The sequence below is a fragment of the Nannospalax galili genome, unplaced genomic scaffold, assembly GCF_000622305.1.
Source record: "Nannospalax galili isolate Female #2095 unplaced genomic scaffold, S.galili_v1.0 scaffold516, whole genome shotgun sequence".
NCBI classification, from domain to species: Eukaryota; Metazoa; Chordata; class Mammalia; order Rodentia; family Spalacidae; genus Nannospalax; species Nannospalax galili.
In genome coordinates, this window is record NW_008338260.1 from 257,123 (window position 1) to 285,086 (window position 27,964).

The 27,964-nt window shown below is 44.5% G+C and overlaps 1 protein-coding gene across 2 annotated transcripts in view; it reads right to left on the minus strand.

Moving 5' to 3' along the window:
• Window positions 1–17,459, minus strand: part of Ncapg2 (non-SMC condensin II complex subunit G2) — a 76,434-nt gene extending 58,975 nt beyond the window's left edge. Inside the window, exons 1-6 of one of the 2 annotated variants that reach the window (XM_008833059.3) lie at window positions 17,303–17,459; window positions 15,661–15,777; window positions 8,862–9,050; window positions 8,145–8,259; window positions 4,609–4,763; window positions 1,478–1,612 (exon numbers count right to left, since the gene is read on the minus strand). In XM_008833059.3, coding sequence (XP_008831281.1) covers window positions 1,478–1,612; window positions 4,609–4,763; window positions 8,145–8,259; window positions 8,862–9,050; window positions 15,661–15,738 — 672 coding nt within the window. In that variant the 5' untranslated portion in view covers window positions 15,739–15,777; window positions 17,303–17,459. Of the gene's footprint in view, window positions 1–1,477; window positions 1,613–4,608; window positions 4,764–8,144; window positions 8,260–8,861; window positions 9,051–15,660; window positions 15,778–17,240; window positions 17,262–17,302 lie in introns of those variants that run through there. The other variant, XM_029563490.1, reaches the window with a different exon arrangement.
• Between the last annotated feature and the right edge of the window lie 10,505 nt (window positions 17,460–27,964).

Genomic DNA, 27,964 nt, shown 5'->3' on the forward strand with positions numbered 1-27,964 from the left:
TTCAAAGGAGCACATGAACTATTTTCTTTAAATGAGGAGGAACTTTTATAACCCCCATTCTGGAGATGTTAAGAGGCATAGGCCTGGTGTCTGTTGTTTTTCCAGATGGTGACAGCAACAATCTGAGGAGAGCAGGCTTCCTGACACACATGTCACATCAGTGACTGTGCTTCTTCACCCATGCCACCTCATGTGCTTCTCTCCTAAGAGTCTGAAAGAGACACCTACTGGCTATGGAGGAAACACTGAGGTTTCAAAGTGCCATCTACCAAGCAGTCAAGGTTAGGGACAGACCTTTCTGGTGGAGCTGATGGACTTCGTGCTAATCACACTTGCCCTGTAGGCTGAGGGCTGGAGACTGCACATGGAGCCAGACTGTTTTTTACTAGTAAGGGCTGAGACCCTTCAGGAGTGTTCCTGGGAAGCTTTCCGCACTGCTTCAGAAGAAATGATTGCAGAGACATGTCCACTAGGACACACACATAACCCAGATGCACTGCATTATGGTTGCCTTGCCCCCCCAGGAAGAACACAGTCCAGTCCACACTCCATAACCACTACAGGGTGGCCACACATAACTACACTCTAGAAACCATGTTAATAAGAGATTATACTCACTAAAAAAAAATTTCTTAAGTCAGTAGGGCTGGGAACTAAGCCTAGAGTCTCATGCATTTTAGACAAAGAACTCTACCACTGAGCTACGCCTAAAAAATACTTTTTTCCCCAAAATCAGAGCTGGAGAGGTTTTTAAAGGCTTAAAAAAATAAGCACATTTCCAAAATATCATTTATATTAAGTATATAATAAAGAAACTGTTAATATTTTACACTAATTTTCTTCATTCTTAGTCCTCCATGTACACTTTATACTTGAGGCACATCTCAACCATGAACTGGCTATGTTGTACCAGCTTGGTAACCACTCATGGGAGTGGCCCAAGATGGGCAGTGTAACAATAGGCCAGAAGCCCCTGGTTCAATTTCCTGAATGGTGGAAAAAGGAATGGAGAATACTGTGATAACAATTTGTGTACATATGCCAATTAAAGCAGGACACGGGGCCAAGGAGTCAACAATGGTAGAACACTTACCTAGTATGCATGAAGCCCTGGCTTCAATCGCTGGCAACCCCCAAGCAAACAACAACAGAAACACTGAATCAGGGCAGGGGGCACATCTCACATAGGGATATGTCTTCTCAGACATACTTTTAATCACTCTTAATTTAAAATGTAATTATGGTCCCCTCTACAACTCACCTGTTACCAACCAATTTAATGGTAAAATATGCCAGGATTGGGAAGCATCTGCTCCATCATGGCCATCCAAATAAGCTGATGTGTAGTAGAGTGCACAGCTGTCAATGGCTATGCTGCTTTTCCATGAAAAAGCACAGTACAAACAGTAGCCACATGAACTTGAGAAAAGCATTCATTAATAGCCCACCAACAGACCAAAACAAAAAAAGTACTTACTTCTTCTTTTTTGATGTAATTAACATTTATGAAGCACTCGAGTAGCATGTCTTTAATTTCTCTATTTTCCTCCAAATTATAATCAAAGCAGTATAGAGCCTGATGAATGCGCCAGATCCGACACACATTTGCACCCTAGGAGATGCACAGGACAATGTCGTATTCTGCTTAGTTCCTATCTTTTATGAATAATAAGGTTGTATTTCAAGTTAAGTATATTCTATATATTAAATAATGAAGATTGTAGAATCACCAAAATGTAGGAAATATGGTAAGTAAAAACATTTTAAAATTTGCAAACACCTCTTACAGTTCCAGAAAGCACTCTAATTTTGATTTTGAGTTGTTTTTCTTTGCTGTTGTTGTTTTGTTTTCGTCTTTTTGAGACAGGGTCTCCCTGTAGCCCCAGCTGTCCTAGAACTTGCTATGTAGACCAGGCTGGCCTCAAACTTACAGAGATCCACCTGCCTCTGCCTCTGAAGTACTGAAGTTTTGGGATTAAAGACATGCACCACCATGCCTGGCTAAAACCAAGTTTTGTAGTCCTTTCCAGGAGTCATGCTCCTGTTTCACCTGCCAAGCTAAACAACCCCAGAAAAGCCTCAGTTTGCTGTGGACCTGACCAATGCATTAAGACCTACAAAATCTATGTAAATGTCAACCATTGGTGAATGAGGATGGTTGTATTTTCTCATTTACATAAAAAAGGGAGACTGGCATTCTGCTGCCCTCCAGAAGCATACTCAAATGGGGGAGACCAGGCTGGCCTTGAACTCACAGAGATCCACCTGCCTCTGCCTCCCGAGTGCTGGGATGTTGTTTGTTTTTTTTTAAATAGGTCTCAGGTAGCCAAGGTTGGCCTTGAACTCACTATGTTACCAAGGCTGACTTCAAACTCCTGATCCTGCTGTCTCCACCTTCTAAGTGCTGAGATTATAAGTGCATGCTACCACACCTGGCTTAGAGAACACTTTTTAAACACAAACAAAAGCAATCAGAAATTCACACTGTTCAACACAATATCAAGAAGGATGTTCAATAGTTACTGTTTTGTTTTTTTTCTAAACTAACATGCTCCCAATGCAACTAAAGACCAAATTTTTCATTAAATTTGAAAAATATCTTACCTTGTCAGAGGGTAGTGTAATGAACAATGCAGATTTAGAATTATCACAAAAACATTAAAAACAGAATCTTGAGAGCTCAAGAGATGGCTCAGCAGGTAAGAGCACTTGCTGCTCTTGCAGAGAACCAGAGTTTAGATCCCAGTACATGGTGGCTTACAACTTTCTGTTAACTCCAGTTCCAAGGTGAGATTGACACCCTCTTCTGAATTCCAAGGGCACCAGGCACACGTGTGGTATGCACACATTCAAGCAGACAAAACACACATACACATAAGAATAAATCGTTAAAAAGTTAAATCGTTAAAAAGAATAAATCGTTAAAAAGAAGTCTTGAGGGCTAGAAAGATGGCTCAGCAGTTAAAAGCACTGGCTGCTCTTACAGAGGACCTGGGTTTGATTCCTAGCACCCACATGGTGGCTAACAACCATCCATAACTTCAGTTCCAGGGGAATCCAACATTCTCTTCTGACCTTCTCTCTCGGGCACTGCACAATACAACTGCACTTACACGCAGGCAATACACTCATATCCATAAAATAATAATAAATAAAATATTTTTTAAATAGTCTTGATTTAAAAGCCGAACAATACTGACAGGGAAAATGGATTTTTTAAATAGATTTTATTTTTATTTTATGTGTATGAATGTATTGCCTACACGTACGTAATTATACCCGTGTCATGCAATGCCCGTGGACATCAGAAGAAGGCATGAGACCCTCAGAACTGGAATGAAGGATGGTTGTTAACCACCATGTGAGTGCTAGGAACTGAACCGGGGTGCTCTGCAAAAGTAGTCAGTGCTCTTAACCACTGAGACATCTCTCCAGCCCCAGAAAAATAGATGTTAAAAAGACAAATTAGCTGGGTGTGGTGGCACATACCTTTAGTCCCAGTATTCAGGAGGCAGAGGCAGGTGGCTCTCTGGGAGATCGAGGCCAGCCTGTTCTACACAGTGAGCTCTAGACCACCTGGGGCAACAGAGAGATTCTTTCCAAAAAAAAAACCAAGAGAGAGAGAAATCAATAATGGCATGAAAATATAGTTCTGAACTAAAATAAATTGGCAATTTCTCAGTCATCCCCTTCACCAGCAGGGAAAAATCAAACTGATCATTTAGTACAGACCAAAAGGGCTTCTCTGTCCTAACCCTGACTGCTCTTTGTAGAGGGTTTCCTGAGGCCCTCAGTCATCTGTGGAAATGTAAGACAGAAGCCCTCTAAGAAGCAATTGGCAATGTACATCAAAAGCCCTCAAGTTCACATCCATTGGGATCTGTCCTGTAGAACTAGACACTGTGGGAGAGGGTCAAAATAGCCCAGTGTCCTAAAGTTATAGTCACCTTGGGTGGTAGAATTTGGGTGATTTTTATTTTCATCTGCCCAACTAAGCTAAGCAGAGATTACTGCCTTGAACAGGGAAGCAATTCCTTTCCTAGATTTCTGGACTGTATACCAAAGACTGAGGTTTGAGAACTAGCATAAGTTACAGGCAACTTTTCACATTTTCCCATGGCTCAGCCCCAACTTCCCTAGTACTGCACTGTGATATGAGATAGTTCCCATTACAATCCTGAATCATGCCTATGTTTTGTCCAAGACATGGCAGTCCTGCCCTGGAGTATGTCTACTTCTCAGAGGACCACAGGGAAACAGGTACCCCTCCCACTGCCCAGCCAATAGCTCAACTGTGCCTTGCTTCTACGGCAGAGGAGTCCATGGGCAAACCTTATATTCTGAGGAAGTCTGGCCTTCCTGAACCCCCACTTTCTCTTCATTTCTAAAATGGTATCAGATGGTAGAGGTGGAGAAACTGCCTTCTCACCATGAAATGACCAGAAGACAGCAGCCACATCCTGGGGCAGGAACACTGAAGAGTAAGCAGCCACCCTGAACACTTTGTATCTTTGTAAGAAACTCCCCTAAGCTGGGGCGAGATGGAATCAGGACCCTTTCTGGCTAATTGAACCCTCACTAAATATTTCCTAAACAAAGAAAACATACTGTTTTGGTCTCTAGACTCCTCCTCAGCAGCATGAGAAATGCAGTCTTGCCCATGTCCTCCTTGGCAGGCAGGCCCTTCTCCCACCACCTCACACACAGATCCTGAACGGAGCTCTGGAGTTCTCGCTCAGATTCAGGTAATGCATATAAAATACCTAAAAGAGAGCACAAAGACTTTCTGTTATTAAGCAAATTCTTATCAGTATAGAGTATTATGACCTGGTATAAAGTTTTATTAAGCAAATATTAATGTTTAATCTGTCAAAGATTTATATACATCATTTACAGAATGTCAACGTTTAGGAAAAAAACTGATTTACGAGTATTACAAAAACAGACCCAACAAAACAAAGAACTTTAGACCCCAAAGTCTCACACTGATACATCTTCATGTCAGCACAATTCTGCTTCTACCAGGTCCTGATCACCAATCTACCACAATCGTCCCTCAAACTGCTGGCCTCAAATATAGGTTGAAAGGTGGACAACAAAGAGATTAACGATATAAAAACCATCTTGTTTTAATAAACAGGGCTGGGGGTGGTGGCACACACCTTTAATCTCAGCACTCAGGAGGCAGAGGCAGGCAGATTCTGTGAGACCTAGGCCAGCATGATCTACATATTGAGTTTCAGGCCAGCTTGGGGTCTACCAGGAGACTCTGTCTTAAAAAAACACAAAACAGGATAGTGATTTTATAAAGAGTAAAGCTCAATAATTAACATGATAATAACATGTTCATAATTATTTGCAGATGCCTGAATGCCATTATATAAATGTAAAACTCCTCAATTAATTGGGAGTCTGGAAATAACCACAATGCTATCACTCATTTTACCAGTTATTTGGAGACTACAAATAAACCAGTAGTAAAATTCACAAAGTACCTAGGAACTATTTTTATACTGATTAGGGTAACAAGATGCTGATCTCAAGAACTCCAGACTAAAGCAGCAACCTAAAAAGACATACAGATAGCCAAGTGATGCTAAGACAGAACTTGATGAGAAAACTTGTGCCAGAAAAGTTACCACACTGAGGAATAAGAAACTTAAAAATGTTGTGGGGTTTTTTGGTTGTTGTTTTTGAGACAGGGTCTCCCTACCCAGCTGGCCTTTAACTCTCAGAGATCCGCCTGAATCTGCCTCCCAAGTGCTGGGACTAAAGGCATGCACCAGCATACCCGGCCCATAACCACTACTTTTCTAAGCTCACTTAAAAGAACTATAGGAGTCAATAATAACTTCACAGATCACATTCATACTCTAAGAAAAAATTCAGTGTCACAAATTCTTGGTTCTATTGATGTTGTGTGGCAACTGCATGAACTGAGAAGTCTACAGTCAGGTATGTTCCTCAAATAAGCCCGTTATCACTGGTTCTGCAAATCAAGTCACATGATCCTGAAGAACTGTAACAGTGAGCTGCTCAGAACTCCACAGCTTCGCCTCCTACAACACTGAAACAGAGCCTAATTAAATGATTGCTCAGGATGCCCTGAGAGCTTGAATGCAAAGACAGAACTTTAAACTTCTGCTTCTGCATGCCACATGCTCATGAAAACACGTGGCTTCCTTTTACAAGGTGTCATATTAGTACCCGTGTTGAATATTATGTTCCCAGGTGTTCACACACCTGGGAAGAGGTAACTGTCTCTATGGGACTGACCTGTGGACAAGTCTGTGAGGCATTTTCTTGATTGCTGAGGTGGGAGGGACCAGTGCACTGTGCGTGGTGGTCTTGGGTTGTATAAGAAGGCTGAGCACCACTCTACCACAATCATCCCTCAAAGTGCTGGCCTCAATATAGGTTGAAAGGTGGACAACAAAGAGATTAGCAATATAAAAACCATCTTGTTTTAATAAACAGGGCTGGGGGTGGTGGCACACACCTTTAATCTCAGCACTCAGGAGGCAGAGGCAGGCAGAGAAGCAAGGCAGTAAGTAGCGTTCCTTTGTGGTCTCTGCTTCTACTTCTGCTCCCACCTCCAGCTCCTGCCTGCCCTGGCTTCCCTCACTGATGGACTGTGATTGGGACATGTAAGCCAAATAAACCCTTTCCTCTCCAAGCTAGTTTTGGTTAGTATTTTATCACAGCAACAGAAAGAAAATTAGGACAGAAACTGGTACCATGATCACGGGGTATGACTGTGAAGTACCTGCCTATTATTTTTTTTGGCAGGATTGTGGAAGCATTTGGAACCTATGGCTGGAGAGAAGTGTGTAACACTTTATAAGCTGTTGCTGTGGAGCATGGGGCAGTTATGCTAAGAGAAATGTGGAAGATGGAGACCTAGCTTGTAACATTTCATAGGGAAGCAAAGATCTACTCGGTTGTTCATGTGATATATTTGTGGAAATATATATTTATGATATATTTTGTGCTTTACTGGAAAAGCAATGCTGGTTAGCTGGAGCTGAAAAAACCAGCTGTGATAAGAGACCAGCATCATTAAAACGCTGTCTTCTGGGAAGAATTTCCTCAGGGTCAGCACACAGGAGCTGGGGGTGGGGGACCTACATTCCAAGTTAGAACCTGGACTTGGTAATGTGTACAAATGTGCCATTTGGTATTGGTTTTGGTGGCATGAAAGTTGCAGAACTGCAGGAGTCATGGGGAGAATCTGAGGTTTTAAAGAGATCATTGGTTAAGTATAGCCTCAGGTGCAGAGGAGACCCCAGTATATTGGAGATGCCACAACCATGGGATGACTTCACCAAGGGTAGTGGCAGGTGAGGAGTGGAGCCAGCCTGAGCCTACAAAACAAGCTGTGTGTGCTGTGGATGGCACAGCCGGAGAAACAGAACTGCCCAAGCCCTTTGGAGCCCAGAAGATTGTGAGTGAACCCCAAATGTCTGATACTGAGCTACACTGCTGTACTTAGTTTTGCTTAAGTGTGCAGAGTTCTTCCTTTTTGAAATAAGAAAGCATTTAACTTTTGAATGTTACAGGAGCCCACAGTTAAGATTTTTGGATTATTTTAAAGAGACAATGAGCTCTGTACTGGAATTTTCAAGGACTGTGGAACTTTTAAACTTGAACTATGGTTTACAGTGTGATATTACCGAGTTCTTGGTGGCAAGAAATAGAAAGGTTATGGTTTAATAGTGATGTGTATATGTGTCAGGATGACAAGGAGTTAACTGTGCTGTCAACTTGATACACCTGGGAAGAGGGACCCTCAATTAGGGAATTTCTCTATCAGACTGGCCTGTGGGCATGTCTGTGAGGCACTTTCTTGAAATTATTGTAGGAGTGCCCAGCCCACTTAACTGGTGTTACCCTTGGGCAGGTGGTGTTGGGTTGTTTATGACAGCAGGTTGAGCACAGGCCAGAGGAGTTAGTCATTTAGCAGCACTCCTCCATGGTCTGTACTTCGAGTCCTACCCTGAGCTCCTGCCTTGGCTTCCCTCCACGACATACCACAAACCGAAAGTAAAATAAAGCCTTTCCTCCCCAAGTTGGTTTTGGTCAGTGTTTTATCACAGCAACAAAAGGCAAACTAGGATAGCCCCACTACTGAAGATGCCACTTACCATTTAATATAACAGCACACTCCAAGAGCGCCCCATAATTCTCACGTTCATTTATCACGGATACAGAAGCAAGAATTACAGAGGTAATTGCATGTATTATTTCTATACTCCGTTTCTAGAGACAAAAAGTTAAAGCATAAGTGAATTAAAATCAGGAACTTAACACTCAATTTTAAAAATAAAATAGTTACTAAATCTCTAAAGCCAAAATAAAGCCACCTCTACCTTATTCTTAAAAAATGGATGAAAATTGAATACAAGTCAAATGTCCTAAAATAATAGTAATACTACAGCTGATTACTGCTGGGTAAGGAAGAGCTGATGTTCTTAAAGGGAGGGATTCTAGATAGGCTGACTAGATCCCAGTGGATGAATTTGCACTGAGGGACATCTGGGGACTAACTTTACATGATAGGCCTTAACAGAAACGACAGAATATATGAACTCCCGTGGGGGTGCTATGGGAGGGGGGGTGCCAAAGGGGAAGGGAGTATAAAGATGATTTTCTATACGAAAAACACAAAAATTCAATAAAAAATTTTAAATAGTATACTAAGTGCTAGATTAATAATGGTAGGGTTGGGAAGTAGGTAAAGCTTCAGTAAACATAACTGACATGTAAAACTTCTGACTTCCAACTTTTTCTTGAAGTTCAATTATTCAAGTAAACAATTTTTTAACACAGTAAAGGGAACATTTATTTCTGAGGACAAATACCATCTTTGGACCATGCTCTGACTCCATAGCATCTTCACTCTGGACCTCCACTGTCTGCCACCCATCCACAGGGCTTTCCAACAAAGTTTCTGTCAGTAAGTCCTTCAGCCTTTGCCATAGTTCTTCTTTCTGTTTCCTTGATAATTCGTCTAGTAGCTCATTTAAGCTAAAAGGGTCAGAAGCATCTTTCTGCAAAATAAAAATTTCAGAAAATTAGTTGAATGCTTTTCATAATGGTATTGTGCTAGACAGCTTTAGTGTTAACGTAACATAACTGGTTAAAGGGAACCTCAACTGAGGAACTGTCTCCACTGGATTGGCCTGCCGACATGTCTGTGAGGCATTATCTTGATTATTGAGCGAGGTAGTGCCACCCCTGGGCAGGTGGTCCTGTACTGTACAGTAAAGCACGCTAAGCATGGCCCAGGGGAGCAAGCCAGTAAGCAGGGCTCCTCCCTGGTCTGTGCACCAGGTTCCTGCCCTGGCTTCCGTTGATGATGAACTATGCTGTAAGCCAAATAAACTCTTTCCTCCCCAACTTGGTTTTGGTCAGTGTTTTCCTAACAGCAATAGAAAGCTAAGACAAAGATCAAAAGAAAAAAATTTAGTGCTAAATTAGTCACATGTTCAAGCATTTGGTTAGTTTTCAAAATCGTTTCCCAACTAGAAAAAGTACAGAATTACCAAACAGAAAGCAGCAAATCCCTCCTCCACCTCTTCTTCCTTAGGATCTTGATCTTTAAAAATTCCACCCACTTAAATCACCAAAATCAATTCAAATGTCCACCTGGGCCTGTTCATCAGGTTTAAAAGTATGCTGGAGTTAAATAATAGCAGTAAGAAGAGCAAAAGCCAAGGGGCCCGATTCCCCTTCCAGCTTCCCAGAAAGGACCCTTCGAATCACCTGCTCCTCATCTCTGGACAGCAGTTTTCTCCCTGCAGCAGTGGGTCCTTCTCATTCACTCCCAGCTTTCTGGACCCAGTCCTCTCACTCCAGGCAGATGAGCCCCCATCACTCTGACAGACTAATAATAACAGCCTACTGATTGTCACAGAGCTATGGAATCCAAAAAAAGGAGACTTTCTTGCAGCCACTCTAGGACAATCTAAGCACAAGTAAGTAACCATAATAAATTATAGCCTACAGAATAAAATGAGTGGCAATGAGGCTATACACTAAGTTAGTTACAAACCATTTATTAACAGCACTGACATGTTGTAAAGCACCAATGAATAAATACTAAAGAAATGTGAAATTCAGAAAACAACCATTTGAGCCAGGTGTACTGGCATATGCCTTTAATCCCAGCAACCAGGAGGCAGAAGCAGACAGATCTCTGAGATCAAGGCAAGCCTGGTCTACATGAGTTCCAGGCCAGCTGGCGCTACAGGGAGATCCTGTCTCAAAAAACAAAACAACAACAAAACCAAAGCATTTGGGGGGGGGGGGTCTTTTTGAGACAGAGTCTCCCTGTAGCTCCAACTGTCCTGGAACTCACTATGTAGACCAGGCTGGCCTTGAACTCACAGAGATCCGCGTGCCTCTGCGTCCCGAGTGCTGGGATTAAAGGCGTGCGCCACCACTCCCAGCCTAACAAAAGCAATTTTATTTGCTATCATTAACAGACTCTGGTGAGAACTGCCCACTGATGCTGAAACAAGCAGACAGAAGTATGCGACAGTGCCCATGGGCTTCCCCAGATTGTCTGTGGTTACAAAAGAGAAGCAGCAAGCTTCCAGGGGAGACTATGGGCATGCACCTACCCAGTTACCACTATTGAACTGAGGAGGTCTTGACTCTGCCAAGTAGTTCCTGTCAAAAGGACACACTGGATCTGACTGGATCAGCTAACAGACAAGAGTACTCTCAAGGCTTCAGGGTTGTGACAAGCCCAGGAAGGCAGACCTAGGACGATGACTGAAGGCAGAGTGTAACACTGGGCTGGATCCTGGGTTAGGAAAAGCAGACTGGAAAGGACACTATTGGAGCAACTGGAAACAAAAACATCTACTGCAGGTAACAGTTAAATGTCCATGTCTTGACGATCTTAATGTGTCTATAAACAATGGAATTTTATTCAGCTGTAAAGAAAACTGAAATTATGAAAATTAAAGGAAAACGGACAGCTCTGCAATAGTATTTTATTAACCAAGGTGAGCTAGACACAAAGACAAAAACCTCTTGCTCTTTCTCATATGCAGATCCTAACTTTTAATGTTCTATATCTATGTAAGTGGATATGAAAGTGAGTACAGACTGTTAAACTACATGGAGACCATGGTAGGACAGGAGGTAGGTGTGCCACAAAAAAACACATGTGACATGCAAGCAGAAAAGAGGCTACTAGGGTAGAAGTACTCATGGGGGCATGCAGAGGAAAATAAAAACTGTTGTTAGAAAAAAATGCCATAATGAAACCTAAAGCGTGGTTTTTTTTTTTGTTTTTTTGTAGTGTATTTATTGACTGCAAGTATGTGAGTGCACCCGTATCGTGCAATGCTGCAGAGGTCAGAATATGGCTTCAGGATCCCCTGGAACTGGAGTAAATGATGGTATACAGCCACCATAAACAGAGCAGCTTTAAAAAAATGCACCCTGAAATATTTGGGGGACAGAATCACATGCCTATAGCTTATTTTAATGATTCCAAAACGATATGTAAATACAAAAGACAAAGAATGCAGCATTCAGTAACCACTGGAAGATCAAAGTGTGCTCTGTGTTGGGGGGTGCCCATGCCGCACACTTGTCAGATGGCAGTATCAGTTACCTTCCACCTTTTGTCTGAGACAGGGTCTCCTCACAGCCTAGAACTTTGCCATGGAGGCCAAGGAGCTGGCCCAAGAGCTTCCGGGCACCTTCCTGTCTCTACCTCCCAGCTCAAAAAGCAAAGCAGACTCAAGATGCCAGGCTTGGCCTTTTAAATGACTTCTTAGGATTTGAACACAGGTCCTCACAAGTGCTTTACCAAGTGAGCCACCTCCCCAGCCCTGTACTCATCTTGAAACTTTAATTCTGCAATTATTCCAATAGGGAGGGAGGAAACAGGAGTCACTGAACAAGAGTCCCTCAACACCCTACAACAAAGGACTCTTGCTCCCTCCCACTACACCAGGAAGGGCCTGCTTGCTCAGGAACAGCTGGTTCCAAGCCCTACCCACAGCAGTGCTTCTCCCTGTCAGCTTTATCACCTCATTTACCTATGGCCTCTACAGCTTGGAAATTACATCCCACCCCACAGCCCCGCTGACTATTCTCGCTAAGGTCCACAATACCCAGGACCCACTCATCCTTGCCACGGACACCCCCTTCTCCTAGCTTACCTCCCCACTCTGGTGCTCCAAACAATGCAGCTATTGCCAGCCTGCAAGGCCCAACCCGCCCTGGCTGATCCATCTCTATTCTCATCCTGCACATTCCTCCATCCCATGAGTGTCCTGTGTCTTCACCACTCCAGTCCTTCCTAAACTCTCTAGGGATCCCTGGAACTGTTTGGCCAAACATCATACCAGCAGGCTTTTTAAAAACCACCCCAGCACTATTGTCCTTCTCCCCTGCTTCATTATCCACATGCCTGGCTGACTCTCCCCCCACCACTGAACATCCACTCCATTTGGGCAGTGCTTCCCCAACACTCAGCACACTGGCCACAAAAAGCATCTGAACATTTTAAGAGGCTAGACCCTCCACAGTACCTCATCCTACCAGTCTGATGCTCCAAGGAGGATGTGGCATAAGGGGCAAAAGGTTCTGCTCATTAACACTTGCTTCAAAACACAATTTGTTCAAATGTTATCAACACAATAGGGAACAATTTGAGTAAAAGGCCAACTTCTGGTGTGCCAATATAGGATTTCACGGACAAGAAACACCAGGTAACCACAGAAAACAGCACCCCACAGACCCAAGTCACCAGGTCACAGAACATATACATCTTGGGCTTCTGGTACCTCAGTCTGTCCAAACTGGACCTTACACTATACATGTGCTCCAATCACTACAAACACAGCTTCAGTCCATAGGCCATAGCTCCCCCACCTCCTTATACCCCCTAGTTTGTACCCTGAGTTCCCTCAAATGCTCATCTCTCTTAGCCTAGTTTATCTTTTTCTTCTCCTCTCCTCTTCCCCTCCCACACAGGGATGGCAAGAGACTACAAGCTGGCATGACTTCCATCTACAATGGAACTCCCAATCTTTCTCAAGGGAAAGCACCATATTACTATATAGCATTTTTTTCTTAGTGACTTAACACATATAAACTGTGCTATTGTGTTCTATTAGGTTCCTAGCTTTAATGTGTCACTTGCAAAATATTTAGTACAGTGCTCCTAACCCCATTTTCCCCAAAAATCTCTGAATTTTTTGTTAATTTGTGACAGGGTTTATTTGCTCTGTGGCCCAGGCTGTCCTTGGGCTACGTTATCCAATCAGCCTCAAATGCACGATACTTCTGCCTCAGCATTTCAAGTGCTAAGAGTATACTGGTATGCACTGCAAACCCTACACTGGTTTTATCACCAATTCTGCAGTACAGTGCTTGTTAGCAATAAACATGCAGAATAACCACAGATTCACTCTGCTTGGAAAGGTTCACCCAAAAGGCCTTAAACTGATGCTTATCTTTTCTTTAACTCCTATCAGGTTAAACTGTGTGAAGCTGTTATTACACAGAATGGCATTTCATACTACTCAACTTGATCAAACCAAGCAATACATAATCCTAATACACCCATTTTTTAAATTTCTATTACAAGCTTCATGGTGACTGGGTACACTTATTAAGTGTAAACAAAGCTTACTAAAGATAAGCTAAATCAATGTTTTGTTAGTATGAAGTCTAACTCAGTATTTCACCAAGATGTCTGCTAGCTGCCAAGCAATACCACACAGGTTCGTCAGCAAGAGGCTGCTAGAACAAAGGGACTTCAGAGAACATACGTCCTCAGTAAACCACAGATGTATGCTTGAATTGCTACATGAGTGCCTATGCCAGTGCATGTGTGAAGGCCAGAGGTCAATCACGTGTCTTCCTCAATCTCTTCTCCACCTTATTTTTTTGAGACAGAATTTCTCTGTAAACCTGGAGCTCATTGATTGGGTAGACTGTCGGTTCAGTCCCAGGGATCCTCCTGTTTCCACCTACCAGGGCTGGGAATACCAGCCATACCTACCATAGTGGCTAGCAACTCTAAACTCAGGTCCTCCTGTTTGTATAGGAAGCACTTTATAAACTTAGCCAGTCCCCCAGATCCCCATTTTAATTTTTTTTTAAATTTTTTGTCTTTTTGGAACAGAGTCTCCCTGTAGCCCCATCTGGCCTGGAACTATGTAGACAAGGCTGGCTTTGAACTCACAGAGAACCACCTGACTCTGCCTCCCAACTGCTGGGACTACAGGCGTGTGCAAATTAATATTTGCTTACTTCATCATCAGTTCAGATCATTTAATTTTAAACTGTGGCAATGACTTGCAACAGTCTTTTAGGCTTTAAATATATATGAATTAATGGATTACACTTCTAACAGAAACTGCACGCATGATCACTAAAGCAGACATTTACACAATTATAAATTATTTTGTTCCTATAAACATTACTATCGTATTGTCTGTGAGTTTATGCTATTTTTAGTATGTATAGGTTACTATCCTCTACAAGATCATGTTAATAAACTTATGTGAAAGCCAAGTATGGTGGTGAACGCCTTTAATCCCAGCACTTGGGAGGCAGAAGCAGGCGGATCTCTTTGAATTCAAGGCCAGCCTGGTTTACATAGTGAGTTCCAGGCCAGCTGGGGCTACAGAAAGATCCTGTCTCAAAAAGACCAAAAAATAAATAAAAAATGAAAAATAATTTCATAAATGTTTCCAGCAATTAATTCATTATTACGCTCTTCTCTAATTCTATGCTTGTTAACTGGATTTTCATTGTATAATCATGACCAAATAGATGAGGCAGATGGGCTGAAGGCTTCTGGCATAAAGTCCCAAGTGTTAGTAGCACTAGTGCACAGCCTACTCTAAGCCTTTCTGCTGTTCCTATACCAGACACCAACATACAGGGCCACTGCTCCGATTTGTAGCTAATAACTTCTTCCATCTCCAGCCCAGACCTCTCTGACCTTCAAACATGCTGTTCATCTGTCCACTGGCCATCACCTTGGGCACACCCTACTGACATCTCTCCAAGCCTAGGATGTTCCTTCATCATTTTAATAGCCAAATAGTGCTGCTACCCCTGAAATTGAGGACTTCCCGTGCCCGCCCCACATCCAGGGCCCATGCTAAGTCCTATATTCTCCAGCTACCTGACTTGGTCCCCAACCTGCTCGTCACATGCGGCCAGACAGAGAGCTCCCACGGACTAATCTTTCTTCGCTCTTCAGTCTTCTGCCCTTGTTTGCTCTCCATGCTGGTTCCTCTCCTCACGACATGCTGGCCTCTAACTCCCCACGGGACACGCTCTGAACTCCGTAAATTGTTCCTTCTCCCCCTTGCATCTCCACCCTCTGGCTCTGCCAAACCTCTTCAGGTTGAAACACAACCTGCCTTCTCCAGGCCTTCAGGATCCCCCCTCAGTTAAAATGAGCTCTCTGGTTAACTTCTGTTTATCTTCCACATCTTAACTCGGTCCAAAAAAAAGTGTATTTGAGTCTAAAGAGTTTTCTTGCCTTTTTTAAAAATAAACATTCATCCCTAAGGACTCAGTAAAATAACTGTATTTTATTTGTGGACATAATGAAAACACTAGTTTACATCAAAAGTCAAAATCAGAGTAAAATTAAAACATAAAACTTACATCAAGTTGAACAAATTGCAGAAATTCTTCAACCAGCTCCCTTGACACTGCCTGGACAAATGTCTCACGTCTTTCCATGACAGACGAAACTGTTCTAAGGGCACTTCTTTTACAACCCTGGTGTAAAATATAAGCATATCACAACTTACATTTGCAGATATATCTTTTCTTACAAGATTAAATTTCATATGAACAGTAAAAAAAATCTTATAGCACTACAGAAGACAGTTTTTAACACACAGACAGAATAATAATAATCTGAAAAAACATTTACTGAAGATGTTATTTTTTTCAAAAATCTGTTTTTACCAACTGTGAACGATGCTATCAGCTAAAGAACAAGAAATACAAGCTGCTTCAGGAAACGCCTTCTCTTCCTTTTGGTCTTAAGAGTTAATCCAACAAGGACAGGCTGATCTCCACAGCTCAATTCTGCAGACTGCTTTCCTAAAGGGTCATTCCTCCAAGATCCCACCAGACCATCCTCTTGTTCTTCAAACCAGAGACTGTTATTCAGAGTGAAAACCACAACAACAGCCTGGTCACCTGGGAGCTTGTTAGATGGTACAAGTGTCCCACTTTAGCAACCTCCCCTCCACCCCTATAGGATAATGAGAGCTCATGGGATCTTGCTCACTCTCCTTCCTGCATGGTTTCCCAGGAAATCCTATTTTACACTCACACCTGGTGCTAGGGTGACTTACTCAAACACATAAATCTAAAGACACGGTCACAGCAAAAGACAGCACTTATTTGTAATAGGATCCCTCGTTTTACAATGATCTCCTATACCATTATAAATAGAATATGTAATTACTGGCAATAATTATGAGAACAGTGAATCACTGTAGATACACAGTCCTGGGGCTCAATTGTAAAATGAAAAAATAAAAATAGAAAATAATCTCAATTTGACAACTCCTCATGTAAGTCTTATTTAAACACAGCCACTTTCTCAATTCAAATGGCTAAACTATGACAGATCCCTAACTTTTGATGGACAGGCAGGCAGCATCAACATTTCTAATTCAGTCACTGTTCTTGTTTACTCAAGGGGCACATTTTTGGCAAGTCACAGACAGGCTCTTCCTTATGTCTGGAACCAGCTAGCCTAGGTCTTTGTGGTCCTCTCAGCCTAGGGCTCTTGTCTGGAGTCCTTCCTAATCAGCCCCGGGCCCTTGTCTAGGGTCCGCTACAGTCTGTCCCCCGCCCTTGTCTGAACTTGTCCTGGGGTCCTGGTCTGGGCTCTCCCTAGCCGGTTCCAAACCCTTGTCTGGGCTTCTCCCCCGGGTCCCGGTTCGGGGTCCTCCCTGGTCAGCCCCGGGTCCCAGTCTGAGGTCCCGGTCCGGGGTCCTTCCTGGTCAGCCCCGGGTCCCGGTCTGAGGTCCCGGTCCGGGGTCCTCCCTGGTCAGCCCCGGGTCCCGGTCTGAGGTCCCGGTCCGGGGTCCTCCCTGGTCAGCCCCGGGTCCTGGTCTGGGGTTCCGCTCACCCCCGACCCCACCCCCGCTGCACCTCTCCCACTCGGCGGCGCGGCCCGCCAAGCACCCGAGACCGACGGCGGCCACGGACGAGAGACCTACGTTTGCCCTCGTCGCCCCGCCCGTCCCGCAAGGCTACGACCCCGTCGCCGCGCAACACGCACCTCAGCGGGACCCGGGACCCGTCGTTTCCCGCGCTCGAACTAGATTCAAACACAACCGCGCGCGCCCGAGACGCGCCCGCCCTCCAGCACGTCACCCGTCGCGGTTCTCGCGAGCGCTGACGCGATCCCGGTCATGCCCCAAGCCTGGGCCTCACCCGGCCTTTCTCCGCCCAAGCTCCGCCTGCTAGGCGTGGCTCGGAGCCTCCGGGGTGCGCACGCGCAGAGCTGGCGAGCCTTGTCCACCTCCGGGGAGCGCAGACTTAAGTAGTGCGCGTCCGGCCCACTCCTTGGAGGAATGACGCGGGGAGGATGGGGGAGTGGGTAGGGAAGAGGATCGGAAGGAGGTATAGGAGGGAGGGAGGAGGCATTGAGGGCAGGTGGTTGGAGGGGGAAAGGGAGAGTTGGAGGGGAGAGGAGGAAGAGACTCGGGTTGGAAGGGAGGGAAGGAGGAGAGAGGAGGCAGTTGGGGCGGAGGGAGCCGGACTCTCACCACTGGAGGCCTGAAGGGGTCCTGCGCGTGGATTTACCAATTTCAGGAACGGGAGAAAGAAGCGTGTGGGTTTAAGTCACCAATCACAAGAGTTTTTGTTATAGCTCAAGACTTACGAAGACATGCATCTTTCAGTTGTAGGGAGGAGCCTGCTGAGAGGGAGGTGCAGCCCCAGCCTGCCCATTCCCAGGATTCAACAGCTGCTGGTGCTCAGGCCCATGGGTGGGGCTCTGCAGCCCACCACCTCCTGGAAGAGGACTAGCCTGAGTTCTGTGGGAATGAAGGCCCATCTCATGGCCTTCCGTCTTCGTGGTTTCCTGTACCTGAACCCCACCCAGTGTACGAAGCCGGCCCTGCAGCCCCCGCCTGCCATCTCCTCAATCCCCATTCTCCCCCGCTTCTGGCATTCTACCAGCTCCCTCAGTCAAACCCCCTTTTCACTCCAGCTCTCCAAAGGAAGTCACTGCTATCAGTTCCTGGAAAATCCTTTCAGAAGAATTTCCTGCACATTCTTTCATGTTTGAGATGCCCAGAGTGTGTCCTGTTGTCGGAATTGAACTTAAAATTCTCTTTAAAGAGATGTTGCCACAGGGGCAGCCAGCCTAGCCAACATACTACTAGATGTCTGTTAACTACACCAGAGAAGCACCCATAAGTAGGTGAAGCTAATAATTTGTATTTAAACATATATCAAAAACATAATCTCAACAGTATAAAGTTGTAGCTAGGGGTAGGGGTGCTAGTCTATTAAAAAATTTGGGGCCCTGAGCAGAGCCACAGACAGACACAGAGGGCCACTCAGAGCAGGCCACACTGCTCACCTGCTTCATCCTGTAGGGGCTCCTTCCTCCCGACCTCCTCCCTCACACAGGCCCTCCTTCCCTACAACCTCTTGAATTTGCCCCACCTTATCATTTCTGCTCCTTCAACAGTTTCATCAACAGCCAAAGTGTGAACAGCCAACCTCCTCAGGCTCAGCTTCCACATCCAGATTTGGAGTGCCCTCTTCTGAGCTCCCTAACCATTTGGGTCATTTCCAAAGGAACACAGTGTCCCTTGCCTTGCTCCCTTTGTTGACTTGGTTTTTTCATTCCTAATTGAATAAGAAATGGACAATGAGTTTAGCAGAGTTCTGAAACCATAGTCCGACCTGGTGACCTGGATAGGCCAGTAACACATCTGTGCCACCATGGTTTCCCTTGTATTAAAAAATATGAACTGGGCTAGTAATGTCATTCAGTTGGTGGAGTGCTTGCCTAGCTTCGACGATGCCCTGAGTTCAGTCTGTAGCATCATATAAACAAGTGGTGCACGTTTGTAAGCAGGAAGAACAGAAGTCCAAATCCTCATTTGGCTACATAGCGAGTTCAAGGCCAAAAGAGCAATCACAGAGTCTACTTATGAGGCCTACACTTCTACGTAGGTGAAGAACTGGGGGCATGCTAGGAGGAGGGCAGTGTGAAGCTGGCTGTGGCCTTCTAGGTATGCACCCTGCCCACATAGCCTGCACCCACTAGTTATTTCCCCTGAATAACCCACTGCTAACCCACACAGCTCACGCCACTGCTTCAACACCTTAACATAATGCCCAACCTGCACTCTTCACCTGTGAAACATTTTCGCGGTCCCCTGCCTCACTAGCTTCTAGAAGCCAGGCACTGGGTCATCCTCTGTCCTAGCACAAGGCCCAGCATATCGCAGGTCCTAGACCAGTCTTCTGAAGAGATGAGTGTGTGAAGTCATTTGTTCTTAAAACCTTACAATGTGACTAATGAGGAAAGGCAGTTAAAATTACACATCACAGCAGGAATTCCAGAACAGACTGAAAGAGTTAAATTTTGCCTAAAAGGGCTGGATAGATGGCTCTGTGTTTAAAAGCACTCTTGCAGAGGACTCAGGTTTGATTCCCAGCACCCACATGGCGGCTACGAACCGTCCTTAACTCCAGTTCCAGGGGAATCCAAAGCCCTCTTCTGACCTCCGCAGCATTGCACGACACGGGTGCACTCACGTACATGCAGGCAATACAGTCATACACATAAAATAAAAATAATAAAATAATTTTTTTAAAAAATTGCCTAAAATACGTTTGATAATGACAATATCTTGATAATGGATAATGGTAAATTCTGTAAAACACAGCCTAGAAGTTATTGTTTAAGTTTGATGATTCAAATTCAAATGGTGCGAAGCATATATTAGATTCTGCAGCCCGACTCCAAGACTCACATCAGTCCTCTCCAAAGGAAGCTAATGCTACCAGTTCCTTGAAAATATCCTTCCAGAAAGATTTTCTGTCTTATGAAATTTTGAACCGCGTATAAGCCTATAATCTCAGCACTTTGGAAGCTCAAGCAGGAGGATGGCTAGTTTCAAGTCAGTTTTGGCTACGTACAAAGACAAGAGGGGAGGAGGGAGAGAGTGGAGAGAGAGAAATATAAAACTGATAATTTCAAAGCCATTCTGGGCAAAACCTTGCAGCACGAGGCAGCTATAAAGGGCTTCTGCCCTCCCTGGGAATCCAGAGCTACACACGACCCTGCCCAGTGGTGAGTCACTGATTCCAGTAAAGGCTTATAACTCATAGCTAATTAGGAAGCCTTGAAGAAACATTTCTTTTCCTTTGGTGGCTTTGTACTATACTGTTTCTAAACGTAAATTTGATCTTGGGAAACATGGGTGTGGACAACCAATCTCCAGAGAACAAGAATGAAAGAAAAAGCAGAACTGAAAGCTTTAGCAGGCCCTTGCTTTGCTTCTGGGAGCTGGGTTCAACAAGCTCTGAAGTATGACCTGAGGGACAAGCCATGCTCTGTGAAGTCTTTGGGAGGAAGGGTTGAAGCGCGTGCGGGAAGCTCTTGGGGGAAGGGGCAGAGGTGGAGAAGACTGGGTCTCCTGGATGTAGCCTCCTTCTCTGAGTGGGGCAAGGGAAGGAGTGGGGCAGCTGGGTGGTGAGGGTCAAATGTGGCCAGTGGCCTGAGCAGAGCTCTTTAAGTTCTACAAGATGTCCTACTTGGTACAGTTCTGTCCTTTCCCTTCCTAGGTTGAAATCCCCCTCTATTCTCGACCTTTCTAGAAACAAACTTAAAGGGACAAAATGATGAGAGAAGATGAGCCTGTCCCCACCCAGGTTCTTCCTGGGTCTTTTGGAGGAGACCACTGCAAAGCTAAGGTGTGGTCTTACCAAACGGGATCTCAGAGGCAGGTAGATCACTGTGAGACTAAAGCCAGCCTGGGATGGTCTACATAGTGAGTTCTAGGCTATCTGGAACTACATAGTGAGACCCTGTCTCAAAAAAACAAGCAAAGGAGATCCCTTCATGGGTAACCCCCAAAACAAAGACATCCTAAGGACAAAAAAATTCAATCATGGCTATACATGAGAATATTTTGAGTTGCTTATAAAATACTGAAACCTAGACTTTTGTCCTGACCAATTAAATAAGACCATTGGGACCAGCAAGATGGCTCAGCCAGTAAAGGCAATTGCTACCAAGTCTGGCAACTTGAGCTTTACCCTTAGGACCGACATGATAGAAGGAGATAACCAGCTCCCAAAAGTTGTCCTCCAACCTCCACATATGCCCTGTGGCACATGTGCATACACACCACACACACACACACACACACACACACACACATACACACACACACACATTAAATGAATGAATGAATAAATGTAATTTTTTAGAAAAAAATAAGTGAGATAACTCAGCATTGTATCTTTTCAACCTTTCCTGGTGACTGTGTACCGGTTATATCTCCAACCAGTTGACTGGGGTCTTTTTGCTCTCTTGGCCAGGAGGGATTCTTCCGGCATTAGCAAATGCCCAAGACTAGAAGGTAGACTTGAAGCTTAAAACTCTAGGTCCTTTAGAAGTCTGAAACTTAAGGCTCTGGGCACTCAGGTTGGAGGCTGTTGCATGGTTTTCCTGTGGAATCTCTTCCAGTTCACCCCATATGGGCAGACCAAAGAAGTGATTCTGTCCAGTTACACCCTGAACCAATGAGCTCATTGTGTTTACTAACAGGAGCGTTGAGTTCATTGTGCTTACTTACAGGAGCAGTGAGTTCATTGTGTTTGCTTACAGGAGCAGGCAGCTTCCTCACCAAAAAGCCCTGCCCTATGTGATGACTCACAAAAGCTGCATCACTAGTGTCCCCTTGGGACAATTTACAGGGAGCTATACTGCTGAAGAGTCTCCTCCCAAGCAATTACTCACTGCTTATATATCCTTGAGGAGGGGGAGGGCATCATGCAACTTCTCCCTCCCTCCACATATGAATGTTAACAGGCACAATCTTGAGATGATTACATCTTGTGCAGGTAACTACAGTTGTTCTGATCAAGATGGAAACAATCACTTTCAATTCAAACAGCCACATAACACTCTAGCTGTTCCTTTTGTTGTTCCATTCTTCTGTGATGCTCTCTCCACGTTGGAGCAGTAAAGATGTGTGATTATATAGTACAGACTGCAGGAACAGACACTTATTCCAGAACCAACCAGTTATGAGTCTGCACAATAATTGTTGCCAACTATAAAAAAATAAGTTTCCAGGCCTGAAGAATGGCTAATTTAGATAAAGGCACTTACCATTAAGCCTGATAACCTGAGTTCCAACCCCGAGACTTACATGGTGGAAGAAGGGAACTGATGCCCACAAGTTGTCCTCTGAACTACACACACACACACACACACACACACACACACACACACACCATAACACACACACACACAAATACAAATATTTTACAAAAAAGATAAAAAAGAGGCTTCTCTCTCACACACACACCACACACACACACACACACACACCATAGCACATACACATACAAATAAAAACATTTTTCAAAAAAGATGAAGAAGAGGCTTCCTTCTATCACAGCCAACAGCAGCAGTAATCTGTGGGAATGAGTACAGATGTTTAATAGGTACATCATACACATTTAGAAAGACAATAGCACTAGCTCTCTGCTTTCTCAGCCACGGTTTTGTACCTGATTTACAGTATCAAACATGGGCTCCCTCCTGTGGCACAGACCTCAAATCCAGTAGGAAAGTAGTTGGTTGCACCCAAAACAGTTGTGCACTGTTAGAATAGAGGGCATACTTTGGCTGACAAGCCAATGGTGTTAACAGGTAAGGCCCTTAACCACGCAGGAACATTGCTAGCAATTCTCTCCTAGGAGCCTACATAGAGATTTCTGGTACTAAAAATGCTAGACAACAGGAAAAGAGTTCCAACCTTCAAACAATGTGTGGTGTTTTCAATAATCAGGTTTTACCATCTAGTTCTGGTGTCCTCCAACAGCAGTGGCAATAGCCTGTATCCTGTAATCCTGTATATTGTATGTGAGTGTGTGGGGGGTATGTGTGAGGAATCCTCCCTGGCCAGCAACTCATGGGAGGTAACCCCACCCCTGGCATAGGTATTTTCATTTGATAACCTTTCAGCTCAATGTGCCTTTTCCTGCCCATTAAGAGTGCCTTCTGGTTTTAAACTCCTTAGCTGCTGGTTTTATATTTAAAGGCACACTGTTGTAAGATTTTCTCAACCACTTTGTCAAGTGTCATCTGCATCTTACCCAACTACAAAACTGCCCAGAATTTCATAGCTGTGCCTGGTCCTTGCTCTGTGTGTTAAAGGGTTTCCCATCCTTGCTCCTTTAGGGGTGTTCTCCCCCTTTTTCAGATGCTTTTCTAAATCTGTAAAATGCTCAGCAGTTACCACTGTATAAGGAAAACTTTTTACAGAGGGTGGGCAGGATCTCCAAAGGCCTGTTGCTGACCATTCCAGGCAAGTGCCATTTGGTCTTGGGATTCTGCAGCTCAGGAATGCAAAAAAAAAAAAAGGTAGCAAAGTCCAATACAGCATGAAAAGATTCCTTCAGTTGTAACATTTCCTTAAAAGAACAATGTTAGTCAGGCATGGTGGCACATGCTTTAATCCCAGCACCCAGGAGGCAGAGTCAAGAGGATCTCTATGAGATTGAGGCCAGCCTGTTCTACATAGCAAGTTCAAGGCCAGTTGAGACTCTGTCTCAAACCCCTTCCCCACAAAAAAAGAACAGTGTTGAGTCCAGTGGCATGAATGGAAGGCAGCATTTAGCTCTCTGTAACCCATAATCAATTTTCATGAGCTGTCCTATCTCTTCATCCTAGCGTTTTGTCATAGGACCATTGGACATCTCCCCACCCCAACAGGCTTGACTTGCCTTGGTGCTAAGAGGGATCGGGGTGTGCTCTTCCTTGCTTGCCTGCCACTCCCTGGATCTGGCAGGCTCCATGCTGATGCTGCGCACTGCCTCTCCATTGGCCGCATCTGGCTGCTGAAAGGGCCTAGACTGGGAAAGCAGTTGCTACCACCAGTATACTTTCCTGGAGGAGAGAGATACACACAGTATAGTCTGTGTGGGATGAACACTTGTCTACTGCTAGGACAGCTTAATCTTTTTCACCTGCACTGCTCTATTACTTACACCTTCAGTGAACTGTTGATGCAGATTTAAAGCCTTCCAGAGGCTCATAGCACTGAATTTGGCTTCCTGTCACGTTTTCCTCCCTGGGAACTCGGGCTTGGCACAGATTTTGCCACATTTGCATACAAGTGACCCATCAGGAGGCTGTGGATATAGCTCAGTTGGCAGAGTGTTTGCCTAGCATGCACATAGCCCTAGGTTCAATCCCCAGCACTATGTAAATTTTGGGTGAGGGACATGCCCGTAATCTCAGCACTTAGGAGGTGAAGGCAGGAGATTCTGAAGCTCAAGGTCATAATGAGTTTGAGGCAACCCTTGGATACATGAAGCCCTGTTTTTCATTTTTTTATTCCTTCTCAGCACTTCAGTGCTTTAAAGCTTATTTAAATGCCCGTCTAAATTCTTCAGGGCCAACAGAGTCTCTTCTACCTCATAAGGGTTATACCCCACAAGATTCAACAAAGCCACAAAAGCCCCTGCCAGTCTAGGTCTCTGCTGAATTAACTTCCTTCTTAACTTTTCTGTGAATACAGTCTGACATAGCCCAGTGACCTGGGTGTCAAACACTGCTTCTCTCATGCCCAGTTTCCACAATGATGCCTGCCTTTTGTCTATTGTCTACCGGTCCCTGATATTCATGTGGATGACAGATAGTGACAATAAAGTGTCTCTCTTGACTCATATGAGCCAGTCCACCAGAGACTGATTTCTCTTCTATTTTAAACTATGACATCTTTGTCTCTAGGAGGAACAAGTAGTTATATTACTGAGTTTTTCTGCTTCCACAGCACTCAGACTGATACAATATGAAACCATTTACAGAGGTGGGCAGGATCCCCAAAGGCCCACTGCTGACATTCAAGGCATGAAATGTCCCGTGTTCCGTAGTATCATGAGCCCAGCTACGAGAGTCTCTGCCATTTTTTAAAAAATATTTTATTATTTTTATTTTATGTGTATGAGTGTATTGTAAGTGCATCTGTGTTGTACAATGTCTATGGAGGTCAGAAGAGGGCATCAGATCCCCTGGAACTGGAATTACAGATGAGTGTTAGCTTCCATGTTGCTGGGAATCAAACCTGAGTCCTCTGCAAGAGCAGTCAGTGCTCTTAACCACTGAGCCATCTCCCCAGCCCCCAGCACAGATCCAATTTGTACACTCTTTCCTTTATCCCCATCAGCCTTAAGAACTAGCAGCCCCCTTTATCCTCCCCTTTTTCCCACTCTTCATGGCAAATTAGAAGCTATGTAGAGGACAGCAATCACATCTTTTCCCAGATACCATTCCTCCCTTCCTCAGAGGCAAGCCCTTTCTGAGCAGCACAGCTTTAGTTGCATATCTTTTTTAAAAATGTGTATGAAGGGCTGGACAGACGGCTCAGCGGTTAAGAACACTGACTGAAGACCCGGGTTTGAATCCTAGCACCCACATAGTGGCTAACAACTGTCTATAACTCCACTTCCAGGGGATCTGACAGCCTCTTCTGTCCTCCGTGGGTGTTGCATGACATGGGTGTACTTACTTACATGCAGGCGTAACACTCATACACATGAAAATAAAATATTTTTCAAATGTGTGAGTGTTTTGCCTGCATGTATGTAAATATGCCATGTGTGTGTAATGCCCATAGAGGCTAGAAGAGGGTGTTGGATTCCCTGGAACTGGAGCTATGAATGGTTGTTAATCACTATGTGGGTTCTATGAACCAAACCCAGGTCATCTGCAAGAGTAGCCAGTGCTCTTTACCATTGAGCCATTTCTCCAGCCCATTAGTTGCATGTCTTATTGCCACAGCAAAGGTCATGCAACTACTATACTGTCTGCTTACAGTCCTGTCCCATATGTGCTACTTTCAGGGTTTGCAATATATTCTCTAATTCATCAGTCATTTGAGGGGGTACCCTATCCATATGGTGCACTCCATCAAGAAGATATATGCCTCCATATCACATAGGAGATGACCACCCTGGGATCACTTCCATAGACACTCCACCTTCAGACACCTCAGCCTCAGATACCATCTAACAGCTGTCAATCAGGGAGGTGTACGACCCCAACACCCCAACATCTTAGCTTGTTTAGAGAAAACTAAATATTGAAAGAGATGCTTACATGAACAGTGATTCAACAGTATATACCAAGGTTTGAACACTGTTTGACTCCTACCCTGCTCCAGAGCTTCAGGGAGGAGGAGATCCCTTTAATCTCAGAAGATCTTAGAAAATGTGTAAAGGGGAAACTTGAAAGTCAGTATTGCTGATGCTCCGATGTCATCTGAACCTGCAGCTGAGAATGAGACTGTGTGTGAGGTGTCTTCTAACCACTCCTCCCACCACAAGTCCATGCAGACTCGATTTAAGCCTTTCAGATTCACCACATGACCAAAACAGGGAAGCAACCTGAATGTACATCAGCAAACAAATGGACAAAGAGATACGTATTCTGTCCACTGGATGGAATGGTGTTCGGCCATAACAGGATGAGATTTGCTTCACCATGAGTGACCTTTGAAGTACTATGTTCAGTGAAAGAAGGAAGACACTAATGGCCAAAGGGACTGATGCCCTTACATGAAAGTCCCAACTACCCTCAAGTCTGCAGACACAAAAAGCAGATTAGCAGTTGATGAGGTGGAAGAGGGTAAATGGAGAATGACTACAAATGGGGGTGAGTTTTGGTGTGAAGAACATTATCTAAAGTGAGTGATACCTTGTGAGCATACTAAAGCCACTTCATTGCATACTGTAAGAGGCAAATTTCGTGGTTGAAATTATATTTCAAAGCAGCTATAAAGCACAAGTGTTCATGCAGATGTGCAGCCCTGGGGTTCAGATCACAGTTACTACGAGCAGGTGGGAAGCTGCTCTTCATGGGGCAGGGAGACAGCTGTGATCAAAACATGCAAGATGTTACACAGTGGGAGTTGCATCTGGGGCTGCCCCAGCTACAGTCCTGGATCACAGAGGACACCTTCCTGACCTCGGTGACACTCAAACCAACTCTTGGCAGGAGTTGCCAACCCTGTCACAAACTAGAATAACCAAATCCTTAAAAAAAGAAAAAAACAGCCTGGGTCCTTCCCAGACCAGTCAAATCAGCACCTCAGCAGGGGGCTTTCAAGTCCTGGAGCTGATGCTATCCTTAAGTGCTCTGAGCATGTAAAATGCTGAGAAGGCCCCATCAGGCAGCAAGAACAGTCAGCAAGCAAACATACAGACACTGGCTGGACATGCAGTCCCCAAATCTAAGGGCCAAGGAGCCTAGGTGTCACAGAAGGAGGGAGGGTTTGTTAGCAGGTCATGGTAAACTCTAAAGTAGCCCCAAAACAAAATTGTGACATGCTATCCTAGTTTGCTTTCTGTTACTGTGATAGAACACTGACCAAAACCAACTTGGGGAGGAAATGGTTACAGGTCCACCCTCAAGGGAAGCTAGGGCAGAAACTCAGTAAAGGAATCCAGAGACAGGAATTCATCAGAGACCATGGAGGGATGCTGCTTCCTTCCTGGCTTGGTCCCTGTGCTTGCTCAGCTGCCTTTCTTATACAGCCCAGGCCCACCTGCCTAAACATGGCACCACCCTTCCTGGGCTGGGCCCTCCTATATCCATTACCAGTCAAGAAAATGCCCCACAGAAGTAGGCAGATCTCTGAGTTTGATGCCTGCCTGGTCTTCATAGAGAGTTTCA